Source organism: Hyperolius riggenbachi, chromosome 4 (genome assembly GCF_040937935.1).
Source record: "Hyperolius riggenbachi isolate aHypRig1 chromosome 4, aHypRig1.pri, whole genome shotgun sequence".
NCBI lineage: Eukaryota > Metazoa > Chordata > Amphibia > Anura > Hyperoliidae > Hyperolius > Hyperolius riggenbachi.
In genome coordinates, this window is record NC_090649.1 from 44906405 (window position 1) to 44930203 (window position 23799).

General features: G+C 47.0%; 1 protein-coding gene across 1 annotated transcript in view; it reads right to left on the reverse strand.

Moving 5' to 3' along the window:
- LOC137571193 (cytochrome P450 2K4-like) overlaps positions 1-23799 on the reverse strand; it is a 55782-nt gene that overhangs the window by 13723 nt on the left and 18260 nt on the right. The window contains exons 4-7 of the mRNA XM_068280017.1: positions 19308-19457; positions 7941-8101; positions 4271-4447; positions 1000-1141 (exon numbers count right to left, since the gene is read on the reverse strand). Coding sequence (XP_068136118.1) covers positions 1000-1141; positions 4271-4447; positions 7941-8101; positions 19308-19457 — 630 coding nt within the window. The remainder of the gene's footprint in view (positions 1-999; positions 1142-4270; positions 4448-7940; positions 8102-19307; positions 19458-23799) is intronic.

Sequence of the window (23799 nt, forward strand, 5' to 3'; positions counted from 1 at the left end):
AAAACTGCATTTTGTGTTCAATGATGTTATCTTTGACTAATAGTTAACGGTTTTTGATGAGCAGAAACATTTAAGTGTGACAAACATGCAAAAGAATAAGAAATCAGGAGGGGGGGAAATAGTTTTTCACACCACTGTACATTGTGTGTCTACACAATATATTAATGTATCTCAAAATAGCTAGCTAGCTAGACCTATAACCAGCGTACTGATTAGTATCAAGGCCAGCGAGCGAATGAATGCACTGGCCTTAAATACATGTATTCCCTATCAGCAACCGCTCCTACTTGATGATGTCACCTAGTGACATCACCTGCTGACACCCCTAAACCCTCCTCCTAAGCCTATAAGGCTCATCTGAACTCGCGCGCGCCCTATGGGTCACACCGCGCATGCCCGAGTCAGAAGACACTGCCGGAGGGAAGCCGGGGACACCGTTAGAGGATTCCAGCGCTGAAGCCCCGCCACTTGCCCGCCGCCCGAACCACACCAGAGATGCCGTGGGATCTGCCGCTGGAAGGTAAGCTTATTACACCCGCACTGTAAATGAATTTAGATGTGCTACTTGCCACAGAGACTTGGTAATCTCCAGAGTTTTAAGTATCACTGTATACTGTGCAGAGATTCACTGTGATTTGGTCAGTGGCGTAGCTAAGGAGCTGTGGGCCCGATGCAAGTTTCACAATGGGGCCCCCAAGCACTCTATACATAGCAATTGATAAGCTGCAACAAAACCTGCCAATGGCAACTACAGTGTCTGAGGTGCCAGAAGGGGATGGGGAGCAGTTTGTTAATGATTACCACTTTTCAAAGTATCTATAGAAGTGATTATTATGAGCACAGGACCAATAGAAAGCTAATACTGTAGTTGAGGGAGGGCCCTTTGGGGTCCCTCTGGCCCAAGTGCCCCGATGTGGTCGCAACCTCTGCAACCCCTATTGCTACGCCCCTGGATTTGGTATTTTCCATAGATTCACATGTTATTGTCACTGTCCTTACTTTGAATCTCTGGGTATTTCATCATCAGCAGAAGCCCCCATCTCAAAGTAGAGGAAGTGGTCTCCATCCCAGCAACAAACAGATTCAGAATGAGTACGGTTAAATTTTCATTGTGAAAGTATGCAGCAGATTCTGATTTCTCCTTTAAAAATAAATACAGTACATAAATAACATATTAAAAGAATAAAAAGAAAAGTATTCCTGTTTTTTTTCACAAAGTTCGAGGAGTACCTGAAATGGCATGTGACATTGTGAGATAAGGATGTGTATGTACAGTGCAATTCTTATATGGGACTAGGTTGTGTTCATTTTTTCTCACTGGAAGGGCCTGTACACACTAAAAATCACCAAGTGCAATTACAATACAATTTTAAAATTGCATACCGTGCAATTCTAAAACAGCATGTATAATGATCTGCTCAGCTGGATGCACTGGCAGACAGCTGTTTGACCATTCCTCTAGTCTGTGGGCTGCAGGTCTCTGCAAGAGAGACCTGTCTTTCCATTACAAGTTTCTGGTCTGTTCTGCTGCTGAGGAATTTGCATACACTCGTTATGCAAATCCCCTACCTGCCTCCTTTGATGACTGGCAGTACAAAGAGCTATGTTTCCCAGAGTCCTTTGCTGGTCATAAGGGTTAGTTCCTGTGAAACACTCTGTGGAGTGTCAGCCTTGCTCATTGTTGAAGATTAGCTGAGAGTAATTCCTGGAACTGCACTAGCCAGTTTCCCTAGTGCAGTTAGGATTGCATATCTGTTTTGTTTGTCTGTTGCGATTGTTCTGTCCCAGCGGTGGCCGACAGGAAATCGTTCTGTGTGTCTGGGTGCTAACCTGAACAGCGGTTGTTACTGGTAGCCCCTTCTGATCTGTCTTCCTGGTTCGCACTAGCCTCTTGCGCTAGTGCTGTGGATCCTTCTGATCTGCTACTCTCTTGCTGTACTTGGATCACACTAGCCTCTTGCGCTAGTGCTGTGGATCCTATCTCTCGCTTATTCCTGTTTTCATGTATCTGACTTGTCTGCTACGAATGCTTGCTAGAGGCTCGGTGAGGTAACCGTTAAGCAAGCGCTCGCGTCCTCTGTTTCATGTTTGTCTGTCGGTGGTTAGTTAGGCGTGCTTGTCTCTGTTGTGCTTATCACGCGGAGACCGCACATAAACGCGTGCACTGTTGCGAATGAGTGCGGTGTTTGCGTTTAGTTAGCGTTTCCTATTTTCCTTATCTTCTCATTGTATGATTTGCTGTGCCTTTGCTACTCTCGTGCTCTGCCTTGCTGTAGCCTTGTGTCACCTCTGGCAATCGCCTCTCTCGCGATTGCGTTCCTGCTTCATATCTGCGTTGTGTATGCACCATCGCGGGTTGGCGACTAGTTTGATGCACACACATACAATCTGTCCCTGTGCTTATTCTCTTTTGCAATCGCTTCTCTTGTGATTGCGTTCTCACTTGGTTTCCTTTGTTGTATGTCCGCCGTCGCAGAGTGGCGGCTAGATTGGTGGACATACATACATTCCTCATCTGTGCTTATTCAGTCTTGTGTCGCTGTTAGCAATCGCCATCTCTGGCGATTGCGTTCTCTCCTGTTCTTCATGGTTGTGTGTGCACTGTCGCGGCTTGGCGACTAGATTGGTGCACACACATACTCTCTGTCGCTTTGCTCTCTCTCCTTCAGGGCTATCTTGCCCTGCGTTTCTTCCCTTCGTACAATTCCTGTCTTGCGTCTGTGGCAGGGCAGAGGAGCTGTTCCTCTGCACTCCACAGCTCCACCTGCTGACAGGAATTTCCCTCTACAGGTGCATTGCACCTTTTGCTGGGTTCCCTCAAATTACACGCTTGTGGAGGATTTCTGCGGCGTCAGCGCACGTCTTGTGCGCTGATCACGGAGAGAATTCCACAATCGTTACAGCATGTATGTGCTGAACGCTTCCGGCGACGGTAGCATGACAGGGTTTCGCAGGCCCATGCATGCGCGGTGAACCACAACTGCCCGTAACTGGGATATATATACCGGAGGACATATCAGAGAAGCAGAGGGCTCAAGGAGGATGGCAAGGAGCCCACAACTGGCATAGGGCTGGAGGAAGCCCCAGGTAAGTATAAAATCTGTTTTTTCAAACATCTTTGGTTTTCTTTAAAAGGAAATACATATGGCAGCATCCATATTGCTTTAAATTCAGGTTTGCTTAGGTTTGCTCAGGGAAGAGAGGTGCTGTGGAGAGAAATACGGAGTGTAGAGAGTGGTGCTGCCTCCTGTGCAGGGATGCTCAAATCCGAACTTTGGATGAATCCGGATAGCAGCTATCCGGATTTCACCCCGTTAATGACAATCACCTGTGTGGGCTGGGCGGGGGGTGGGGGGGGGAGGACGAGAGGACGATCTTACCTCTCTGACCTCTTCTTCGGTCCGTCCCTCAGCGCCTCCCACGATGCGTTCCACGCGCATCACGTGAGTACCAACACTTCCTCTTTCAACCCGGAAGGAGGAAGTGTTTGTAATCACGTAACGCATCGTGGGAGGCGCTGAGGGACGGACCGAAAAAGACATCAGAGAGGTAAGCTTGACACCCCCCCGCCCACCCCGCACAGGTGATTGTCATTAACCGGGTGAAATCTGGATAGCTACTATCCGGATTCCTCCAAAGTTCGGATTTGAGCATCACTGCTCCTGTGTCCTGCCTGGGTTAGGCAAGACCCAGCTATGTGTCCCCTGACTCCCCTCCAGCTATGGTGACCCCACCATACCATGCCTGCAGGTAATGAGTAAGAGAGGCGCAGTGGGGAGAAGTCCAGAGTGTAGAGCACGGTGCTGCCACCTGCGTCCTGCCTGGATTAGTTAAGACCTCACTGTGTGTCCCCTCCCCTCAAGCTATTGTAACCCCATACATGCCTGGCTGCAGGGAACAAGGAAGAGAGGCACCGTGGGGAGAAGTCCGGAGGGTAGAGCATGAGGCTGCCTCCTGTGTCCTGCATGGATTAGGTAAGAACCCGATGTGTGTACACTCTAGATTTATAAGGGAAAGAAGGAGGGGAATAATGGGGTCCCTAGCAAATCTTTTGGGGACATATGATTGGTCACCTAACAATTTTGTGAGGCTGGGAGTGTGGTGAGATGGGTCCTGGTAGTCGGCTTGTAAGTTGTAGGGGGGCTGGATTGCGAGGCCAATCAAGTTACTTTTGCCCCGAGGCCCCATTGTAGTTAGAACCAGCCCTGGGTTTGCTTCAAAATGCATTCAATTTATTAATAATGGCCTAACATAAAAAAGTAAAACAGACCTCTTGCTGCTTGGCTAAGAAGGTGTCAACAAGATTTCTTTGGTCATTGATGTCCAGCTGCTCCTTGTACTTTGTGAAGGTCTCTACAATAAATCGGCAGAGCTCAGTGACATTTTTCTTGATAGTTTTGTGGTTTCCTGGCAACCAACGCATCACAGAATGGAAGGAATTGTAGAGCTGGTGGAGGCCAAAAACAAAGGGAAAATTAAGTAAAAACAAATGATTCTGAGCAATTATTCTGTGAGCAGAAATAAAGCAAAGTAAATGACAGTATCCCTACAGATCCAATGCCCTAATCTCTACTATGAGTGTCTCCTATAGACAAGCCAGGAGACTGGAAATGTCTACCCAACTTTGGTTCCCTGCCCTCCCAGTAATGTTTAGCCTAGGCTATGATGTCATGAAGCCATCTCCTCCTAGACCAGTGCATTCTGGGAGACCAGATGTTCTTTAAACACAGTAGAGATCAGCTGGCAAAGATCATTTGTGTGTGCTTTTAATGGAAGTGTCCAAGTAAAAAAACAAAAACAAAGATGCACTTACCTGGGGCTTCCTCCAGCCCGTGGCAGCTGTCCTGTGGCCTTGCCGCAGCTTTGGAGGCTCCCGGGCTTCTCCCCTGGTGCAGCCAACCTCGCCAGGTCGGGTTCCAGGTCGGCATCTTCTGCGCTCCTCCGCGGGGGTCACGTGGACCGACCGACGTCATCAGGACGGTACTGCGCAGGAGCAGAACTACTGCGCCTGCGCAGTACAGTCCCAATGACTTTGGCCGGACCAGGTGACCCACGCCGTGGAGCGCAGAAGAGGCCAGCTCGGAACCCGACCTGGCGAGGTCGGCTGCGCCAGGGGAGAAGACCGGGAGCCTCCGGAGCTGCGGCGAGGGCACAGGACAGCAGCCACGGGCTGGAGGAAGTCCCAGGTAAGTGGATCTTTGTTTTTTTTTCTTGGATGTTTCCTTTAAATTTGTTTTTTAGCAGCTCCAAGCAGGGGCGTAACAATGGACCCTGCAAGGAATGCAGCCGCAGGGGGGCTCAAAAGCCACATGGGGCCCCGTCCTGAGAGACTGACAACTAAGGACAAGGAGAGAAAAAGCTTTCTGCTCTCTGCACAATTGTTCTAATGACTGCATATGCTCAGCCACTGATAAGGAATCACGCAAAGTTTTGCAGACAAAGGCTTGTATACAATTCCTATTCAGTGTGCATCAGGCTCTTTGTGTACAGTGCCCAGCCACCTTGGTGGGAGGGGGCCCAATCCAAAGTTTTGCAGGGGGGCCCAGTGATTTCTAGTTACGCCCCTGGCTCCAAGTATGCAGATTAGTTAGGAAGTGGGGTGTGGAGATTAATTACCTGCTCGGGGTACCCCCTGCGGGTCACGTAGTCTACCACTATGTGCCGAACCCTCCCTCCTCTCTATGGCTGAATTGCACAGGTCCTGCTTGATTTGGTATTGCGACATAGGTGTGAGTTATTTTGTTTTGCACCCTTTATTGGCTGACTGGCAGTCTGCAGACCTATATGAATGGCAGAGCGCTGTCTGGAAGTGAGCATTTGTTCTTCTTGAGTTTGGCAATCAACTTGAAGGGGTAGTGTGGGTGAATCCCCTGGTGGTGGCATCGCCGGGGCTTGCCTGTGTTCCCTCTTTGGTGTTGCATGTGGGTTTTGGGGTCCTGGGTGGTTTCAGAGCCTGGGGCCCCCACCTGTCATGTGCAAAACCAGTGTGTGTGTGTCTTGTGTGAAAGCACACAGTCAAATACTGAAGTTCAAGCAAGCCAAACGGATTAAATGAGGATGAGTCTGGAGCTTCATCAGGAGTAAGTCAAGACTAGTACAGGACTAGGAGTAGGATAGTCAAGAACAAACCAAAGTAAATAACAAGCAGATCACAAATGGAGAGCATACCCTATCTCACCAGAAGACTGCATTCTAGGAGAAGAGAAATCCACAATGACAATCGCTGCACACTATGTCACAGCATGCCACAGACTGAGAGGAGCATAAATGAGCTGTAAACTCCCCCCCCCCCAAAATGTCCACAAACTGCTAACTCACTGCACCACCACCCCATCCCATGTCTCTCATTCCCCCCGCTTTGGCAATGCCTGTATTGAAGCTTGGTCATGCCAATAAAGCTATTTTTGATTTGATTTCATTTGATTTGACTGGACACTATCACTATCCTAACAGCGACAAAAGAGTTGATTCACTAAACTTATCTCATGAATCACCAGTGTTGCTCGGATACCCCCGATCATGAATTTGAGTAAATCCGGTCATGGCACTATCGAAATCCGGATAATCTGTGATTGTGATCTAGATTGAAACAGAATTCCGGATTTGTGTAGAATGTAGAATCCGTGATCATGAATTTTACTTTAACGTTAATAGCAAAGCCCCCATACATGATACAATCACCAAAATTGCATGGATTATAAAGGTGATCAGTGGCTACAACCTGAAAAAAATTCAAAAAGAAGTTTTAGTTTTTGAGTAAATAGATTTTAAAGTTTTAAATAAAAAAAGTATTTATGATTGAAAAACCCGCCAACTTTAGCGGTTAATAGCAAAGCCCCCTTACATGCCAGAAACACCACATTTGCCGGATATGTTAAAGGGGAACTTCAGCCTAAACAAACATACTGTTATTAATTTACATTAGTTATGTTTATTAGAATAGATAGGTAATATAATCTCTTACCCACACACTTTTTTAAAAGAACAGGCAAGTGTTTGTGATTGCATGGGGGCTGCCATATTTTTCATGGGGGCAGCAATCTTTGTCATGGGGGCAGCCATCTTTTCGGTTGAAAGGAGGTGACTGGGAGCAGGAGACACAGTTCCAACTGTCCTGCATCCTTATCACCCCTCCCAGCTGTGCGCTCTAGCCTTTACATCTCAAATTCAAATAAAAAAAAAAAAAATTGCCCAAAACAGCAGAACACGAAAAGCAACGTCAGAAATCCCATCATGCTTTGCACAGCATCAGGGAAAAAATGCCCGGGCAGTTTTCTTCTGTGCAGCTTAAATTGAGGCTTGGGTAAGAAAAACAAAGTTCTGATGCTGTGAAACTGTTAAAGAAACACCAGGCCTATTCATTGCTGCTTAGTAGATTTTTAGTCTGGAGGTTCACTTTAAGAAGAACAGTGGAAACAAGATTTTTTTTCTCAAAAAGACCTTATAGTTTTTGAGAAAAGGAAAAAGTATACGTGTAAATGCGGTAAATACATTAAATGTCATTTACCATATTTAAATGTATACTTTTTTCTTTGAAACTTTAAAATCAATTTTCTCAAGGTCTTTTAAAAAAAAAAAAAATCCCCTTGTTCCCACTGTTCTTAACATAACCTGCAAATTTTGTGTTTCTAGCATGTAAGAGGTCGGCGGGTTTTCAGGTGATCACGGCTAAATCTGTAATCACAGGCCAGATTTGGACCACGATCACAGGTGCATTCGGAAATGAAGACTGTGATCAAGAGGTGATCACGAATTCTGAATCTGACCTTGTGATCAGGAAAAACAGCTTGTGATCACGGGTTACCCGTGATCACCAGGCCGTGGAGAGCAACACTGGTTATCACACCTTGCTGAAACAATCATATGAATCACCACAAAGGCAAGAGAAGGGCAATAAAATGCAAGACGCAAGAACATGCAAGAATTTAAAATGAACTTACCGTAACCATAGGACTTCCACCCAATCTTACGTTTTCATTTATTAAACTCATTAGCCTCTGGAATACGGCATCTCCATAGTTAATTCGGTGGCCAAGTACAATGGACACAATGATGTTGGCCACAGCAGCATTTATTATCATTGTGTTTTCAAATGGTTTACCTGGAATTAAGGAACTTATTAGAGGGATATGTTGATAGATAATCAAATAGTTCATTAAAGCTGAATTCACGCATAGATGTGTTGCATTGAGTTGCGTTGCAGCATGCCTTTTTCAATGGGATGCAGCACAACAGAATCCAACCTTAAAGGGACCCTGAGCAGGACCCAAAAGTGCCACTGTGAACTTACCTAGGCTTTCTCCAGCCTCTCGTAGTCTGAAGTCCCTTGGCATCCTATGGGCTCCGTCCATTTTTCCGCTGTCAGATCGGTTAGCTTGGGAACTTTGCAAGTATTCGTGCGCCCGTGCGGCCCCTCTGCATGCCCATCTTGCAGTCATGAGCCCCTCACCGTGAGCGCTCTACACGTACGTGGTTCTTGAAAGAATGAACCACGCATGTGCAGAATACTCACAATGAAGGATGCACGAGCAAGACTGGCGCATGGTGGGGCCGTGCATATGCAGTTGCGCACGACTCCTCGCAAAGTTGCCAGACTAATGGAGCTGACAGTGAAAGAATGAAGGGAGCCCAGAGGATGCCGAGGGACCTCATGGACTATAAGGGATTGGAGAAAGCCCCAGGTAAGTTCATATTGGCAATTTTGGGTCCTGCTCAGGGTGCCTCTAAGGGACATGCTGACAGATCCTATGTTATCTATAGAATCTGTTCAGACATGTTCATTTTGAAATGTTGTCTCCATTGCGATCTGCGTTCTGTCTTTCACAGATATGTCATAGTTAGCACAGTGTCTATAACATGTTTGATCCAACGGATGCCACAATTACATGGTTGGACACAGTGGGCTCTGGACTTTGCTCTCTCCTTCAACCTCACATACAAAATGTTACAAAAGCCTGTAACTTTAATCTCCGCAACATTTGTTTATTTACTTATTTTATTTATTTAAGTATGTATATAGCGCCAACATATTATGCAGCGCTGTACAGAGTATATTGACTTGTCACTAACGGTTCCTTGAAGGTGTTTACAATCTAACCCCTACATCTCCAAGATCCGCCCCTTCCTGACCCCAGATTATTATTATTATTATTATTATTATTATCATTATTATATTTATAAAACGCCAACATATTACGCAGCGCTGGACAATAAATAGGGATACATACAATATTTAGGGGTGACATACAGCAAAATGACAATACCTGAATACAAGAAAGAGCAGATCACACAGCACAGTATGAGTACAAGGTAATGCTTAGTCAGTCACTGGAGGGGAGCATGGAGATTAGGCAAGTTAGGTTCCCTCAGATGCATAGCATGGGTTCGCATGTAATGGAGGTGCATGATCAGGTAGGACACAAAAGGAGGAGGACCCTGCCCAAAGGCTTACAATCTAGAGGGAGAGGTAAGGACACAGAAGGTAGGGGACCAGAGTTCAGCTGTGGGTTTAGAGCACTTGTGAGGAATAGTAGGCCAGAGTGAAAAGGTGAGTTTTGAGGGCTTTCTTGAAGCTGTTGAAGGAGGGGGCTGCCCTAATGGGTGTAGGTAGGGAGTTCCATAGTGTTAGAGCAGCTCTTGAAAAGTCCTGGAGGCGTGCATGGGACTGGGTGATGCTGGGGGTGGTTAGGCGAAGTTCATTGGAAGAGCGGAGTGAGCGGCTAGGTGTGTACCTCTGAGTAAGATCGGAAATGTAGGTTGGACAGGTTTTGTGGACAGATTTGTAGGTCAGACACAATATCTTGAATCTGATTCTGGACTGGATAGGAAGCCAGTGGAGGGATTCAAGGAAGGGATCCGCCGTGGTGGAGCGATGGGAGGAGTGGATAATTCTGGGTGCTGCATTCATGATGGACTGCAGTAGGGGCGGGGCTATTCGTGTCATAGGGAGACCAGACAGCAGGGCATTGCAGTAGTCAAGGTGGGAAATTATGAGGGCATGGATGAGGAGTTTGGTGGTGGCAGAGGTCAGGAAAGGGTGAATCTTACAGATGTTACGAAGGTGGAAGTTGCAGGACTTTGTGAGGTTTTGGATGTGGGGAGTGAAGGAGAGTGCGGAGTCCAGGGTGACACCCAGACAGTGGGCTTGAGAGGTAGGGTGAATGGTAGTGCGAAAGCTGCTCATTTATGCCCTCCTTATCTTACACCTTGACTATTGCAATGCCGTACTATCAGGCCTTACCTCAAACTACATTGCCAGTCTTCAATCATTCACAAATGGGACAGCTAGACTCATAATTTCTTCCCACCACTCTGCTTCCATGTCTACACTGGCTCCCTATCTGCTTCAGGATCAGTTTCAAGATTATGTGCCTGGCCTACAAATCTGTGCACAAAACCTGTTTAAACAGTTTAAAGATACAGCGCACATCCATTAAGATTATAAGTCCATAAACTGTTCAAACGGCTAATATTCATTTTCCAGTAGTCTATTCAAAAATACATAAATACTCCACCACCAGACATTGCACCCTGCTGGAATCAAACTCACCGGATGTCTCTGACCACTGCTAGACTGGTCAGAGAAAGCATGAATCCAGGAAACCTAGGAGCCTCAAGTTATTAACTCTCCTGTCTCTTTCTTCCTCTCTTCTGCTGAGCTATTGTTCACTGCGCAGGTTATCTAATGCAACACATAGAAATAGAATGCCCCAGATTAGCTATCTGAAACTGTGCAGATACAGCAGTACCAGGTAGGGATGGTCGTAGTCATTCAACTTCGCTAGGCGTAGTTTTACACAATTACGCTTCGCCAAACTACGGCTTTGAAATCAAATATTTGCTTCGTATGCATTTCGTAGAATACACGTTAAAATACACAATTACGTGTAGTGCGAAGCGTAGTGTATGCGGATGCTTATGCCCGTATGCAGAAAATTTTACGCATTAATTCCTCTTTAAATGCTTATAGCGGGTACTCTTCCATGCGTACATTCCCCTATTCCAATGCGTAAATTTGTAAGCATACAATCACACACGACGCGAGTAACGCATTCGTAGTTCACTACGCAATACACATGTTACCTATGCATAGTGGGCGTAAGCTAAGCGTAGTGGTACTTTGCTACACGTAAATTCGTAAGCGTAGTTTTGAAACTTCACCTACGAACTACGATGCGTAAATACGCACTGGCGTCGGGGCTCCTAGGTCTCCTGGATGCATGCTTTCTCTGACCAGTCTAGCAGTGATCAGAGACATCCAGTGAGTTGGATTCCAGCAGGGTGCAATGTTTAGTGGTTGAATATTTATGTATTTCTGAATAGACTGACTACTGGAAAACAAATATTAGCAGTTTGAATGATTAATGGACTTAATCTTAATGGATGTGTGCTGCATCTTTTTAACTGTTTGTATATATTAGTCTACATGAACCAAGCTGTAGCAAACTCCTTAAGGACCCATGTTGGACTTTTAGAATTGCTGCAGCGCTTTGATATTTGTATGTGTACAAAACCTGTTCAACCTACAGCTCTGAGCTCATCCACAGGTATCTTAATCCCTGTTTGCATGTATATACTTTTGTTGCTGTATGTTGTGTAACCTTGTGCTGCCACTCTGTCTGACACCCCATGTAAACATTGTGTCTCTATTAATTGTCCAGCGCTGCATAATATGTTGGCACAATATAAATACAATAAATAATAATATGACAGATCCACTGTGACGGTCCACAATCTGGCTGTGGTATAGAGAGCAGGGTTGCTCGAATTGACCCAAATTCAATTCAAGTGCATTAGAATCTGGGTCAAATCCGGATTCGGCTGTGATCACGACCGTAGAATTCGATTCGAGTTCGCATTCGAGTCGTGATCATGAATTGAATCCGGATCACGAGTCGTAATCACGAATGGCCTTAAAGCATCATTTTTTTATTTATTTTTTAAGAAAAAACACAATTAAATATATGTGGAAGTGTAATAAAAAAATTGAAGGAAAACATTTTTTTCTGTATTTGTTTGATTCTTCTTCTTCACCGTCTTTACCATCTTTTTCTTCTTTCCATCTTCTTCTTCATTTGGTTCATCTTCACCTGGTTCTTCTTCATCTGGTTCATCTTCACCTGGTTGTTCTTCACCTGGTTGTTCTTCATCATCTGGTTCTTCTTCATCATCTGGTTCATCTTCACCTGGTTCTTCTTCATCATCTGGTTCATCTTCACCTGGTTCTTCTTCATCTGGTTCATCTTCACCTGGTTCTTTTTCATCTGGTTCATCTTCACCTGGTTCTTTTTCATCTGGTTCATCTTCACCTGGTTCTTCTTCATCTGGTTCATCTTTACCTGGTTGTTCTTGTTCATCTGGTTCATCTTCACATGGTTCTTCTTCGTCTGGTTCATCTTCACCTGGTTCTTCTTCATCTGGTTCATCTTCACCTGGTTCTTCTTCACCTGGTTCTTCTTCTTCATCTTCACCTGGTTTTTCTTCATCTGGTTCATCTTCACCTGGTTCTTCTTCATCTAGTTCATCTTCACCTGGTTCTTCTTCTTCTTCATCTGGTTTACCTTCACCTGGTTCTTCTTCTGGTTCATCTTCACCTGGTTCTTCTTCATCTGGTTCATCTTCACCTGGTTCTTCTTCTTCATCTGGTTCATCTTCACCTGGTTCTTCTTCATCTGGTTCATCTTCACCTGGTTCTTCTTCTTCATCTGGTTCATCTTCACCTGGTTGTTCTTCATCTGGTTCATCTTCACCTGGTTCTTCACCTGACTCTCCTCCTCCTTCACCTGGTTATTCTTCTTCTTCACCATCTTCTCCTTCATTTTTTTGTTCTTGTTCTTCCTCTTGTACCCAAATTAATGTTTTTTTCCTTTACAGAATTGTTGTAAAATTTGTCTTCAACAGCATAGCTAAATTTGTGGTGTAATAGCTAGTGGCGCATGGCAGCAGTACCTTATTCTGTGGACCCTGGTGGTGGGAGCACAGGCAGTAGGAGGTTAAAGCAGCAGCAGGAGGAGGAGAGTAACGTGTGGCAGCATACAATGTAGCAGGCCATGGCACCTAGCGGTGGTACCACGGCTGTAAAACACCACACAGCAGGAGGTTCCGGACAGCAGTCGTGAAGCCAACATTGTGTCCAATACACAACTGGGACAGCACAGTTTTCAACCCAGACACCTCAAACATTTTCTTTTACACAAGAACAGTAGTAGCTATTTTGAGGGAGTGTAAAATAACTAGTGGCAGCAGCGCATAATGGAGTAGACCCTGGTGGTGGGACCACAGACGGCAGGAGGTTTAATGCAGCAGCAGCAGGACATACATGGCAGCAGGCAGCCTAGGCCATGGCACCTAGTGGTGGTACCATAGCACCTAAAGAAAAACCAGGCCAAATTAGCAGGAGACTGAAGGCTGATGTTCCAAAAATATAATTCTCAGGCACCTCAGGTCCTCCTGTCGCCTACAACCGGGGCCTGGAATGTGCCTTCAATCCAGGCCTGGTTAATCTTCAGAAATGTCAGTCTGTCCACAGACTCTGGGGACAAACGAGAGCGCTTCTCTGTGACCACGCCACCGGCTGCACTGAAGCACCTCTTGGACAGCACGCTGGAAGGGGGGCAAGCCAGGACTTGCAGGGCGTACTGCGCCAGCTCACTCCAGATCTCCAAGCGCTTGACCCAGTACTCCAAGGGGTCCACAGGCTCCTCGCCGGTGTCAAGCCTGCTGAAGGCCCCCATGTAGTCTGCCACCATCCGGGTCAGGCGCTGGCTGTGACTTTGAGAGGAGGATGCTGCTGCATGCACATCCTCTCTCGGCTGCTCTACTGTCATGTAGAGTGCCTTAGTCAGAGACAGCAGGTCTCCTGGGCACCTGCCACTGCTGGCTGCAGGCACCGGCTGCTGTGCTGGCTGGACAGGGACAGAGGGGGTGGAAGGCTGGGGGAAGGCTTCCTCCAATCGCCGAACAAGGATCTTCTGCAACTCCCTTGTTTGCTGCTCAGGGTCTCCAGCAGGCAGGAACTGACCCACCTTCCCCTTCAGCCGTGGGTCCAGGATCATGCTGCTGCAGATGTCCTCCCGAGCACGCATCTGCTTAACCCTGGGGTCTGTGCACAGGCACCGCAGCATGTGCGCTGCCATGGCTAATAGGGTGGACTGTCCAGCAGTGACATCTGGGTCAGCGGCCGCAACGCTGTCCTCCTCCTCCTCTAGCCCCCGAGCCTCTTCCTGCCCTATCCACCCTTGCACCACTGCAACTGCGCTCTGCTGTTCCCTCTCAACAGCAATGTCTAGAACCTCCAACTCCATCTCCAACAACTCAAACTCCTCCGCAGAAGTGGACTGCACAGCCGGCTGCTGTTCCATCTGGATCAGGGCCTCCTCTCCCACTTCCATCAGATCACACAGGGCCCTGTCCAGCAGACAAACAATGGGCACCCACTGGCAGAGGGATGCCCGTTCTTCGCTCACCAGGTTGATTCTCTGCAGGAAGGGAGCCAACACCAAGTACACCTACTGCATCTGCCACCACTGTGCCTTGTAGAGGAGCTGGAGTTTGGTGGTGCCGGCCAGAGTGGCCTCAATGATGTGGCAGTTGACAGCCCTCCTCTGCTCAACCAGCCGCTCCAACATCGCCAGGGTGGAATTCCAGTGAGTTGGCACATTGATGACAAGCCGGTGTTGTGGCAGGCCCTCAAGCTGCTGCAGGTCGGCCAGGTTTGCTGCGGCACCGACTGAGCAGCGGAAACAGCGAACAATTTTCCTAGCCGCTTCCAACAGTTTGTCCATCCCCAGGTAGGTGCACAGGAACTTCTGCACCACCAGGTTCAGGACGTGGGCCAAGCAGGGGACGTGGGTAAAGAGTCCACTGGTGATGGCAGCCAGCAGGTTGGCCGCATTGTCGAACACCAGCACCACTAATCCCACTCTGAGGCCTCTGGGGTCAGCAACGTCTTCTCCTGCTCCCTGAGGTAGTCAAGTATGTTGGCTGCTGTCAGTTTGTTGTTCCCCAGGCTGACCATTTTCAGCAGCGCTTGGCAGTGGTGGGCCTTAATGCTGCTTCTGCTGCGGGGACTCTTGGCAGCAGGAGCTGCTGCATCTCCCCTGACCCCACGGGGTGGCACCAAATACTGGGCTGCTGGTGCTGCTGCTGTGCCTGAGGATGGACGTGCTGCTTCCTCCTTGCTGGCGCTTTCCACCAGGCTGACCCAGTGAGCCATGAAGGACAGGTAAGTGGTCTGTCCTGGAACGGCTGCTCCAGGCATTCATGGTGACGTGGATCCACTCGCTCACGGCGTGATTGAGCAAGCGGCCCGCGTTCGCCATAGCAAACTGGTGCAGTGCTCGGATCACCGTGCGGGAGAAGTAGTAGCGGCTGGCATCATTATTTTTTAAAGGGAAACACTAATTGATGGTGTGGGGACTTAAAATCCCCCCCTCTTAAAAAAAAAAAAAAAATGTCTGTCAATTAACATCAGGCCTAGGTTCCAGACAGCCGTCGTGCAGCCCACTTTGTGTTCAAAGTCCAACCACACAACTGGGACATGGCAGTTTTCATACCAGACATCTCCAAAAAAGTACGCAGCAATTGTGTTTTGGGTTAAATATAAGTGGTATCAGTGGCCTGTGACACCCTGGCAGTGGGAGCTGCACAGGCAGCAGGAGCAGGGCAATGCAGCAGCAACAGGTGTAATGTATCCCAGGAGCATGCCGCACTTGGCATGTGTCAATTGGCACGCGTCACTTGGCACGTGTCACTTGGCACGCGTCACTTGGCAAAGTGCCACGTGCCAAGTGCTACATGCCAAGTGCCACGTGCCAAGTGACACGTGCCAATTGACAGTCAGACAGCAGAGGAGAAGACGCTAACTGTCACTGCTCAGGAACACAGCAGTTCTGTAGTAAGCTAACACAGTAGTACTACTACTCTAACCAGTGGCGTTCTGTTAATAGGGCGACAGGGGGCGTGGCGCACCGGGTGTCAGCCTACAAAGGGGTGTCAAAAAGGCAAGCCCAGAGACTAGTTCATAAGAGGGCTGCCATCCAAATGACACTAAATTGTGTCACAATGCGCACCGCAGTACAGGGAGGCTGATCCACGAGCGGCTGAGCCAGAAAAAGTTCCAGGCATCCTCCTCTGTTTGTCCCTCCCTCTCTCTTCCTCCAATCAGCATAAGACTCTTTTACACAGGCACCTCTCTCCTGCCAATGAAAGAGGGAGACTGTGGAGTGAGCCCGCCCACTCATCCCTTACAACTTTCAGCAACGGCAGCAGAGAGAGTGTGTGAGCTGAGCTCCGTGGGGTCCACTATGGTGCAGTGACAGATCACCCTGTATCCTCACTAGATCACATGACTCCAGAGCAGGTATCCAGCTAACATTAATTATAAATACGAGGGTAAGAGTTGCCTGCAGCCTGATACATCTGGCAGAGGAACAGACTGAGAAGGAGAGGTCATTACAGGGGCTGCAGAGCTCTGCACTTTCTTACATTATGGAAGCAGAGGAAAGACAGCAGTGCAGGCTGCAGGACAGGATCAGTTTACACATGACACAGTCACAGCCCTGTGAATGTCTCTGCTTCAGATGACTTCCCTTCCCGGGTCTCCTAGTTTAAAGTTTGTTGCTGTGACGATCAGACATGTGCTTATGTGTCTGATTACAGAAGCACAGAGAGCTGTCCTGCCAGTGCTCAGCACTGTATAGTGAGCCATGTCCCCTCTATATGGGCAGCTTGTCACACATCCTAGCTGCCAGGAGATTTGAGCTCTGCAGGAGGGCTGCTATCTGACACTAAAGTGACCACCTGGGCTGGCCATGTGAGCAAGGACTGAATAGCTGTAATTAAGGTAACCTTACTTGCGGAGGATGGAGACTGCTGAGTATTCTGTATCAGCCTGGCCTGCTAGATTGCCTATACAGTCTCTCCAATCTTCCATCTTTTCCTCACTCCCCTATCCCCCTCACCTTTCTTCTCTCTGTTTATTTTCCGCCACCCCTAAAAATACTACGTGCCATAATAATTGTTATTGCGCTAGCATTTACGTGGACCTTTAGTCCCCTTTCACACTTACGCCACTGCATTGCATCAAAAAGAAATGCTGCATCCTGTCACAAAAGCAGTGATAGTCCTATGTGACTATCAAACTGATTGCGGTGTAGCGTGTTGTGGCGAGTCTCATTGGGGTGACACAATAACTGCAGAGCGTCATGCGTCCTTAACCTGGTGGTGAGGCATACTTTTATTGTAAAGTACGTGAACCTGTATGGTCATACCGCAACAGTACCATGCGATGCAATATTTTGGGACCATTGTGGTGCGATTGCTCTGCAGTTGTGGTGTAATTGCACCGTAACAGATTGTGCTAAGTGTAAAAGGGTCCTTACATAGTCCTGTCCCTTACTATGCTCAGAAGAGCTCACAATCTAATCCCCACCATAGTCATAGTGTAATGCTAGGCATACACGGTGCGTTTCTTTCTTATCAATCGAGCCGCTGATGGGCTCGATTGATAATATCCGACAGGTCCGATCACGAATGGTTCGATTCCCCGCTCGATTCCCGCGGGCGGACAATGGCAGGAAATCGAGTGGAAGATAAGCGGCGCCGGCGGGGCCGAGCGGTAATCGATTCGGGTGGACGCACGGGGACGCGGCGGGAGTTGATACGGCGGCTAATTGAGCCACCGGAATGCACCGTGTATGCCTAGCATATTGCCCTACCTTATCATCATTATGTATTTATATAGCACTGACATCTTCTGCAGCACTTTACAAAGTACATAGTCATGTCATTGAATGTCCTCAGAGGAGCTCACACTCTAATCCTACCATAGACCTATTGTAATGTCCTACCATATTATTATTATTATGTATTTATATAGCACTGACATCTTATGCAGCACTTTACAGAGTATATAGTCATGTCACTGACTGTCCTTAGAGGAGCTAACAATCTAATCCTACCATAATCATAGTCTAATGTCCTACCATATTATTATGTATTTATATAGCACTGACATCTTCTGCAGCACTTTACAGAGTATATAGTCATGTCAATGACTGTCCTCAGAGGAGCTCACAATCTAGTCCTACCATAGTCATAGTCTAATGTCCTACCATATTATTATTATGTATTTATATAGCACTGACATCTCCTGCAGCACATTACAGAGTACATAGTCATGTCACTGACTGTCCCCAGAGGAGCTCACAATCTAATCCTACCACAGTCCTAGTCTTATGTCCTACCATGTTATTATTATGTATTTATATAGCACTGACCTCTTCTGCAGCACTTTATAGAGTACATAGTCATGTCTATCCTCAGAGGAGCTCACAATCTAATCATACCATAGTCATAGTCCAATGTCCTACCATATTCTTATAATGTATTTATATAGCACTGACATTTTCTGCAGCGCTGTACAAGATACATAGTCATGTCACTGACTGTCCTCAGGGGATCTTACAAGCTAATCCTACCACTGTCTAGCTGTCACGCTCACTACTTTACCTTTTTTATTTGGGGGGGGGGGGGGGTGTCTGTAGATATCCAGCACCGGGTGTCAAATACCCTAGGTACGCCGCTGACTCTAACACCTACTAGCACTGACTGCAGTACTACAGTACTAACTACACAATAACACAGTAATCCTATTCCCTATTATCCCTAACCTAACCTATACTGTAGCTAAGGCTAATAGCTGGCCAGCAGGCAGCAGCTGGCCTGGTCTGTGCACAGCACACACTGACTGTCACACAATGAAATCAAGCTAACAATACAACAACAGTGTAGTGATAGTGAAGGGGTTAATCACTGAACATCTTTAGGTTTATCACTGTATACAGCACTTGCAAGGCCAGCAGCACTGCAGCATGTCTTAGTAACTGAGCAGTCACACAGGACGAGATTTCTCTTCATGGCACCCACAGGGGGGCTGGCCAGGGTTCCCTTCTGTGATTGGGTGCCAGGGATTAGGTTGGGAGCCCTCTGATTGGCTCAATGGGGTCAGGTGGGGCTGGCCAAGGTTCCCTTCTGTAATTTACTGCTACGGCTTCTGCTGGGAGCCCTTTTATTGGCTCAATGATGTCATCTCCTTAGTTACAAGTATTCGGATCCGGTTATGCACGGATATCCAGGTATGCGACCAAATATCCACAGATAGCTATCCGGATTTGGGCCCAGGTATCCGGAATCCGAATCCAGTCGGATAGCTGAAAAACGTTCGGATATCCGGGTTACCTGGACATCCGGAACCCGGATGAGCACCACTGCTAACTAGTACTGCAGCTGCGTCGAAAGTGACTAACCTCCAAAAGATTTCATTTTCTTCATCAAATGTTCACACTCTTCACTAATCTTCTCTTCAGTGATTTTCCTCCCCATCCCATAATCTCGTAGTGTCGAGAGAGTGAAACGTCTCATTGTTTTCCAGTTGTCTCCATGAGAAAAAGCAATGCCTAAAGGGAGACTAAAGAACAGAACTAAAAGATGATAAAAGTTACCCACTTCAGGACCGTAGGCTTACACCCCCACTAGTGACCAGGCTATTTTTTTTACAATTTAGGCCACTGCAGCTTTAAAGTCTCACTGCAGGGCTGTACAACTCAGCACACAAGTGATCCCCCTCCCCCTTTTCTGCCCACCAACAGAGCTTTCTGTTGGTGGGCTCTGATCCCTGCCGCCATGTTTTTTTTTAAATTTTATTTATTTTTATGATAAATTTTACTAGTTTTAAATTATTTTGATATCACTCCCTCCCCTCGCCAGCCAATCACAGTGATCGGCTGTCATAGGCTGATGCCTATGACAGCCGATCGCTTCTGTGCCCCCCAGGGGGACAGCTGTGTCACACGGCTGTCCCCATTACAGCGCTGCCATAGATCGCAGCACTATACTGTGTAAGTAGACAGCGTCTAACAATCTTCTAGTGGCAATCGCTTCTGGGAGACTGTCCGCTCCGTCATTCAAGCGTCGATGTGGGCGCATCAGCGCGCGTGATCTCCTGCAAAACCCCGCCTCAGGACATCACGCCAATCGGCGTGGAGCGGTCGGCAAGTAGTTAAAGGACCACTATTGCGAAACTGTAAAATTTAAAATACATGTAAACATATACAAAGTATGTTTCTTCCAGAGTAAAATCAGCCATAAATTACTTTTCTCCTATGTTGCTGTCACTTAAAGTAGATATTACAAATGTGACTGAACCGACAGGTTTTGGACTAGTCCATCTCTTCATGGACATTCCCTAAAAAGGATTTATATAAAGATGCTGCCCTGTCTCCCTGCTTGTTACACACTTTTTTTGGCAGTTGGACAGAGCAACTGCCATTCACTAAGTGCTTTTAAAAAAAAAAAAAAAAAACCCTGAGAATCCCCCCATGAAGAGATGGACTAGTCCAAAACCTGTCGGTTCTGTCAGAGTTCTACTATCTACTGTAAGTGACAGCAACATAGGAGAAAAGTAATTCATGGCTCATTTTACTCTGGAAGAAACATACTTCTTGTTTGTATGTGTTTACATGTAGTTAAAATTTTTCGTTTTTTGCAATAGTGGTTCTTTAAGATCAGAGTCCTATAATTACTGCTACTATAAAACTGAACTCCTGATTTTCTCACCGCATGCTGCATCACCCCTCCCAGATATTCATGTCACAATCAACAGGAAAACCATCCGCCGTACCTCCCAGGCCCATTTCCTGGGCATCACCCTGGACTCTGTTCTCTCCTTCATCCCCCACATCCAAAACATTACCAGAGCCTGCAACTTCCACATAGTGTGAATGAGCCCTTAGAACAAAGAAGAAATGTCAAGTTTCACAGCACTTTAAATCCCACCTTAGATTTTGGTTTGGTCCATATTCCAAGTGCATTAACTTGTATGTAGAATCAGCGTAATTCTGCATCTAGACTAGAGCTCACAATTCAAACTATACCTGATTTTGTTTTTATCCAACATATTTTACACCTCGAAATTAATTATTTGGCTCATCCTGATTAAAATTATTTGATATATGCCATATTTCACCACTAGTTGGGCATGCAGCATACCATTGTTACCAGTCTGTGCATCTGTAGAGGCTGGATGTGATTGATACAGCACATCATTTGCAGACCTTAATGTTGTACAGACATTGCAAGGCAACAGCATAGCGACGCATCAATACAGTGATGTGTCCCCGAACCGTCGCCCTAGCGATTGCATTGGATTGCTACTGGCCACATCCATTACAGGTGCCCATCAATTTTAAGGCCAACTGACACAAGGGGTAAATTAGTTAAAGGGACACTTAAGTCAAACAGAAAAAAATGAGTTTTACTCACCTAGGGCTTCCAATAGCCCCCTGCAGCTGTCCTGTGGCCTCGCCGTCTCCCTCCGATCCTCCTGGCCCCGCCGGCAGCCACTTCCTGTTTCGGTGACAGGAGCTGACAGGCTGGGGACGCAAGTGATTCTTCGCGTTCCCAGACACATTAGCACCCTCTATGCTGCTATATGATATATGCTATATCAGCATAGATGGCGCTATTGTGGCCAGGAACGCGAAGAATCACTCGCGTCCCCAGCCTGTCAGCTCCTGTCACCGAAACAGGAAGTGGCTGCCGGCGGGGCCAGGAGGGTCGGAGGGAGAGGGCGAGGGCACCGGACAGCTGCAGGGGGCTATTGGAAGCCCCAGGTGAGTAAAACTTATTTTTTTTGTTTGACTTAAGTGTCCCTTTAAGTAGGGGTTAAAAGTTAACAGGGGGGGAGGGGGGCAATTTTAATGGGACATTGTCACTTAAAACTTTTTAAACTTTTTTTTTTTTAACTTTCATGAAATGATTGCTGCTTTAGAGCAATCATTCACTTTTAAAGGAAACCTAAAGTAAGTTTCACTTACCTGTGGTTTCTACCCTCCCCCTGCAGCTGTCCTGTGCCCACACCGGGACAAACCGATCCTCGGGTCCCCTGCCGCGGCTCATTTTCCTGCTACCGAACCAGTCAATGGTACTGTGCCTGCATGGCCCTGGACAGGTGCGTCCTCGTTCCTGTTGCTGAGAGTGTCCTGCACAGGTGCAGTATAAGAAAATCTCTACTGCACCTGTGCAGTGGCCATCAACTGGTGTAGTCACAGGAAAACTAAAGATGAGCCATGGTGAGGGACTGGAGGGTTGGTTTGGCATGGAGCGGGCCCAGGATGGCTGCAGGTGACCGGTAGAAGCCTCAGGTAAGTTAAGCTTGCTTTTTTCAACCACTTGAGCCCCAGAGGTTTATACCCCCCTAGTGACCTAGTTTTACAATTCAGCACTTTGCAGCTTTAACAGTTTATTGCTCGGTCATACAACTTAGCACCCAAATTAATTTTACCTCCTTTTCTTCTCTCAAATAGTGCTTTCAATTAGTGATATAGGATTGCTGCTGTGATTCTTAGTTTTTTCTTAATAAAAAAAGAGCTTTTTTATTTTTTTTATCCCCTCACCCTCCCCCCTACACTACGATCCATACACTATGATCCATACACTACGATCCATACACTACGATCCATACACTACGATCCATACACTACACATTACATACATAGGCATATGCCTATGATAGGGATTAGATTGTAAGCCCATCAAAGGGACAGGTAAGTAACAAGCACATACTCTGTGCAGCACTGTGTTAGATGGCACTGGCAGCACTATAGAAATATGTTCCCTCATATAAATAATGATTGCAGCCTGCCAGTGGCTGATCAGCTGTGCCCCGCAGTATTTACTGACAGGAGCTCGAGCTCGCTCCTCACGAGATGACACCATATGGTGTCCTGGAGGAATGAGAGAGCCGATCTGCGTCCACCATCCTACATTAGGCAGTTTCAGAATGGTTAAAACACGTTAAGTTCACTTTAAACTGGTGCACATATGAGCTTTGGCAAGTGCATGAGCATGCGCTCATACATGCCTGAGCAGGAACAACACATGAAAGCGCATAGAGCATTGCAGCACTGAGAGCAGGAAGTGACTCTTACATTCAGGAACCTTTAGGAAGACAGATCAGGACATAAGAGTCACATCCAAGAATGTGAAGTGGTTACCGTAATTAAATTGAGATACTAGAAAACTGTGACGTTCATCCTAGACGACAGGAAAACCGGTAACTGGGAAACAAGAAACAATGATGATAAACAATTGTATATATCTTCCTACTACTAACCCCCCGGATCAGTTCATTTCGGCGAGCGGCTCTGAGAGCCGAGCGCTGAAACTGGGCACCCCATAGCAGCAATGCTATGCTGCGCGGGTCGCGTAGCGGTAATTCGGGGCCCTGGTGGCCGCCAGACCCCGAATTACATCTCCCTCCGAGTTGGGACAACTCGGAGGGGGAATAGTATTTAACGCCGCCTCGGAGTTTAGCGGCAGTGGGGAAAGCTCTCCCCGCGCCGAACTGAGCGGCGACAAAATAATATGTACCCCTAACACCCCCCCCCCTTTCTTTTTCTTATTTGAGCTCCTTTTTGAAAAGGCGCTCAGACCTTGGCTCTTAACACAGTGAAGCACTTGATTTGGCCAGAAAAAGTGGGCAGGAACACACAAAATGCGTTGTCAGTGCTATTAAAGTTCATTTTATATGAATTTGTCTCCACTGAGGTAAGTCACCTCAAACTTTATTTATTTTATTGTTTTTAATTGATTTTATCATTCTCTGGATTCCTTTTTATCCTGCTGTGCATTGTATACCCCCCCCCCCCACCTTCTGGCTCATGGTAGGGGATACCCTTGGATCCAGGTTATGGGCCCCCAGGGCATTTTTCTCAAAAAATGTGACCGTCTCCAGCTAGC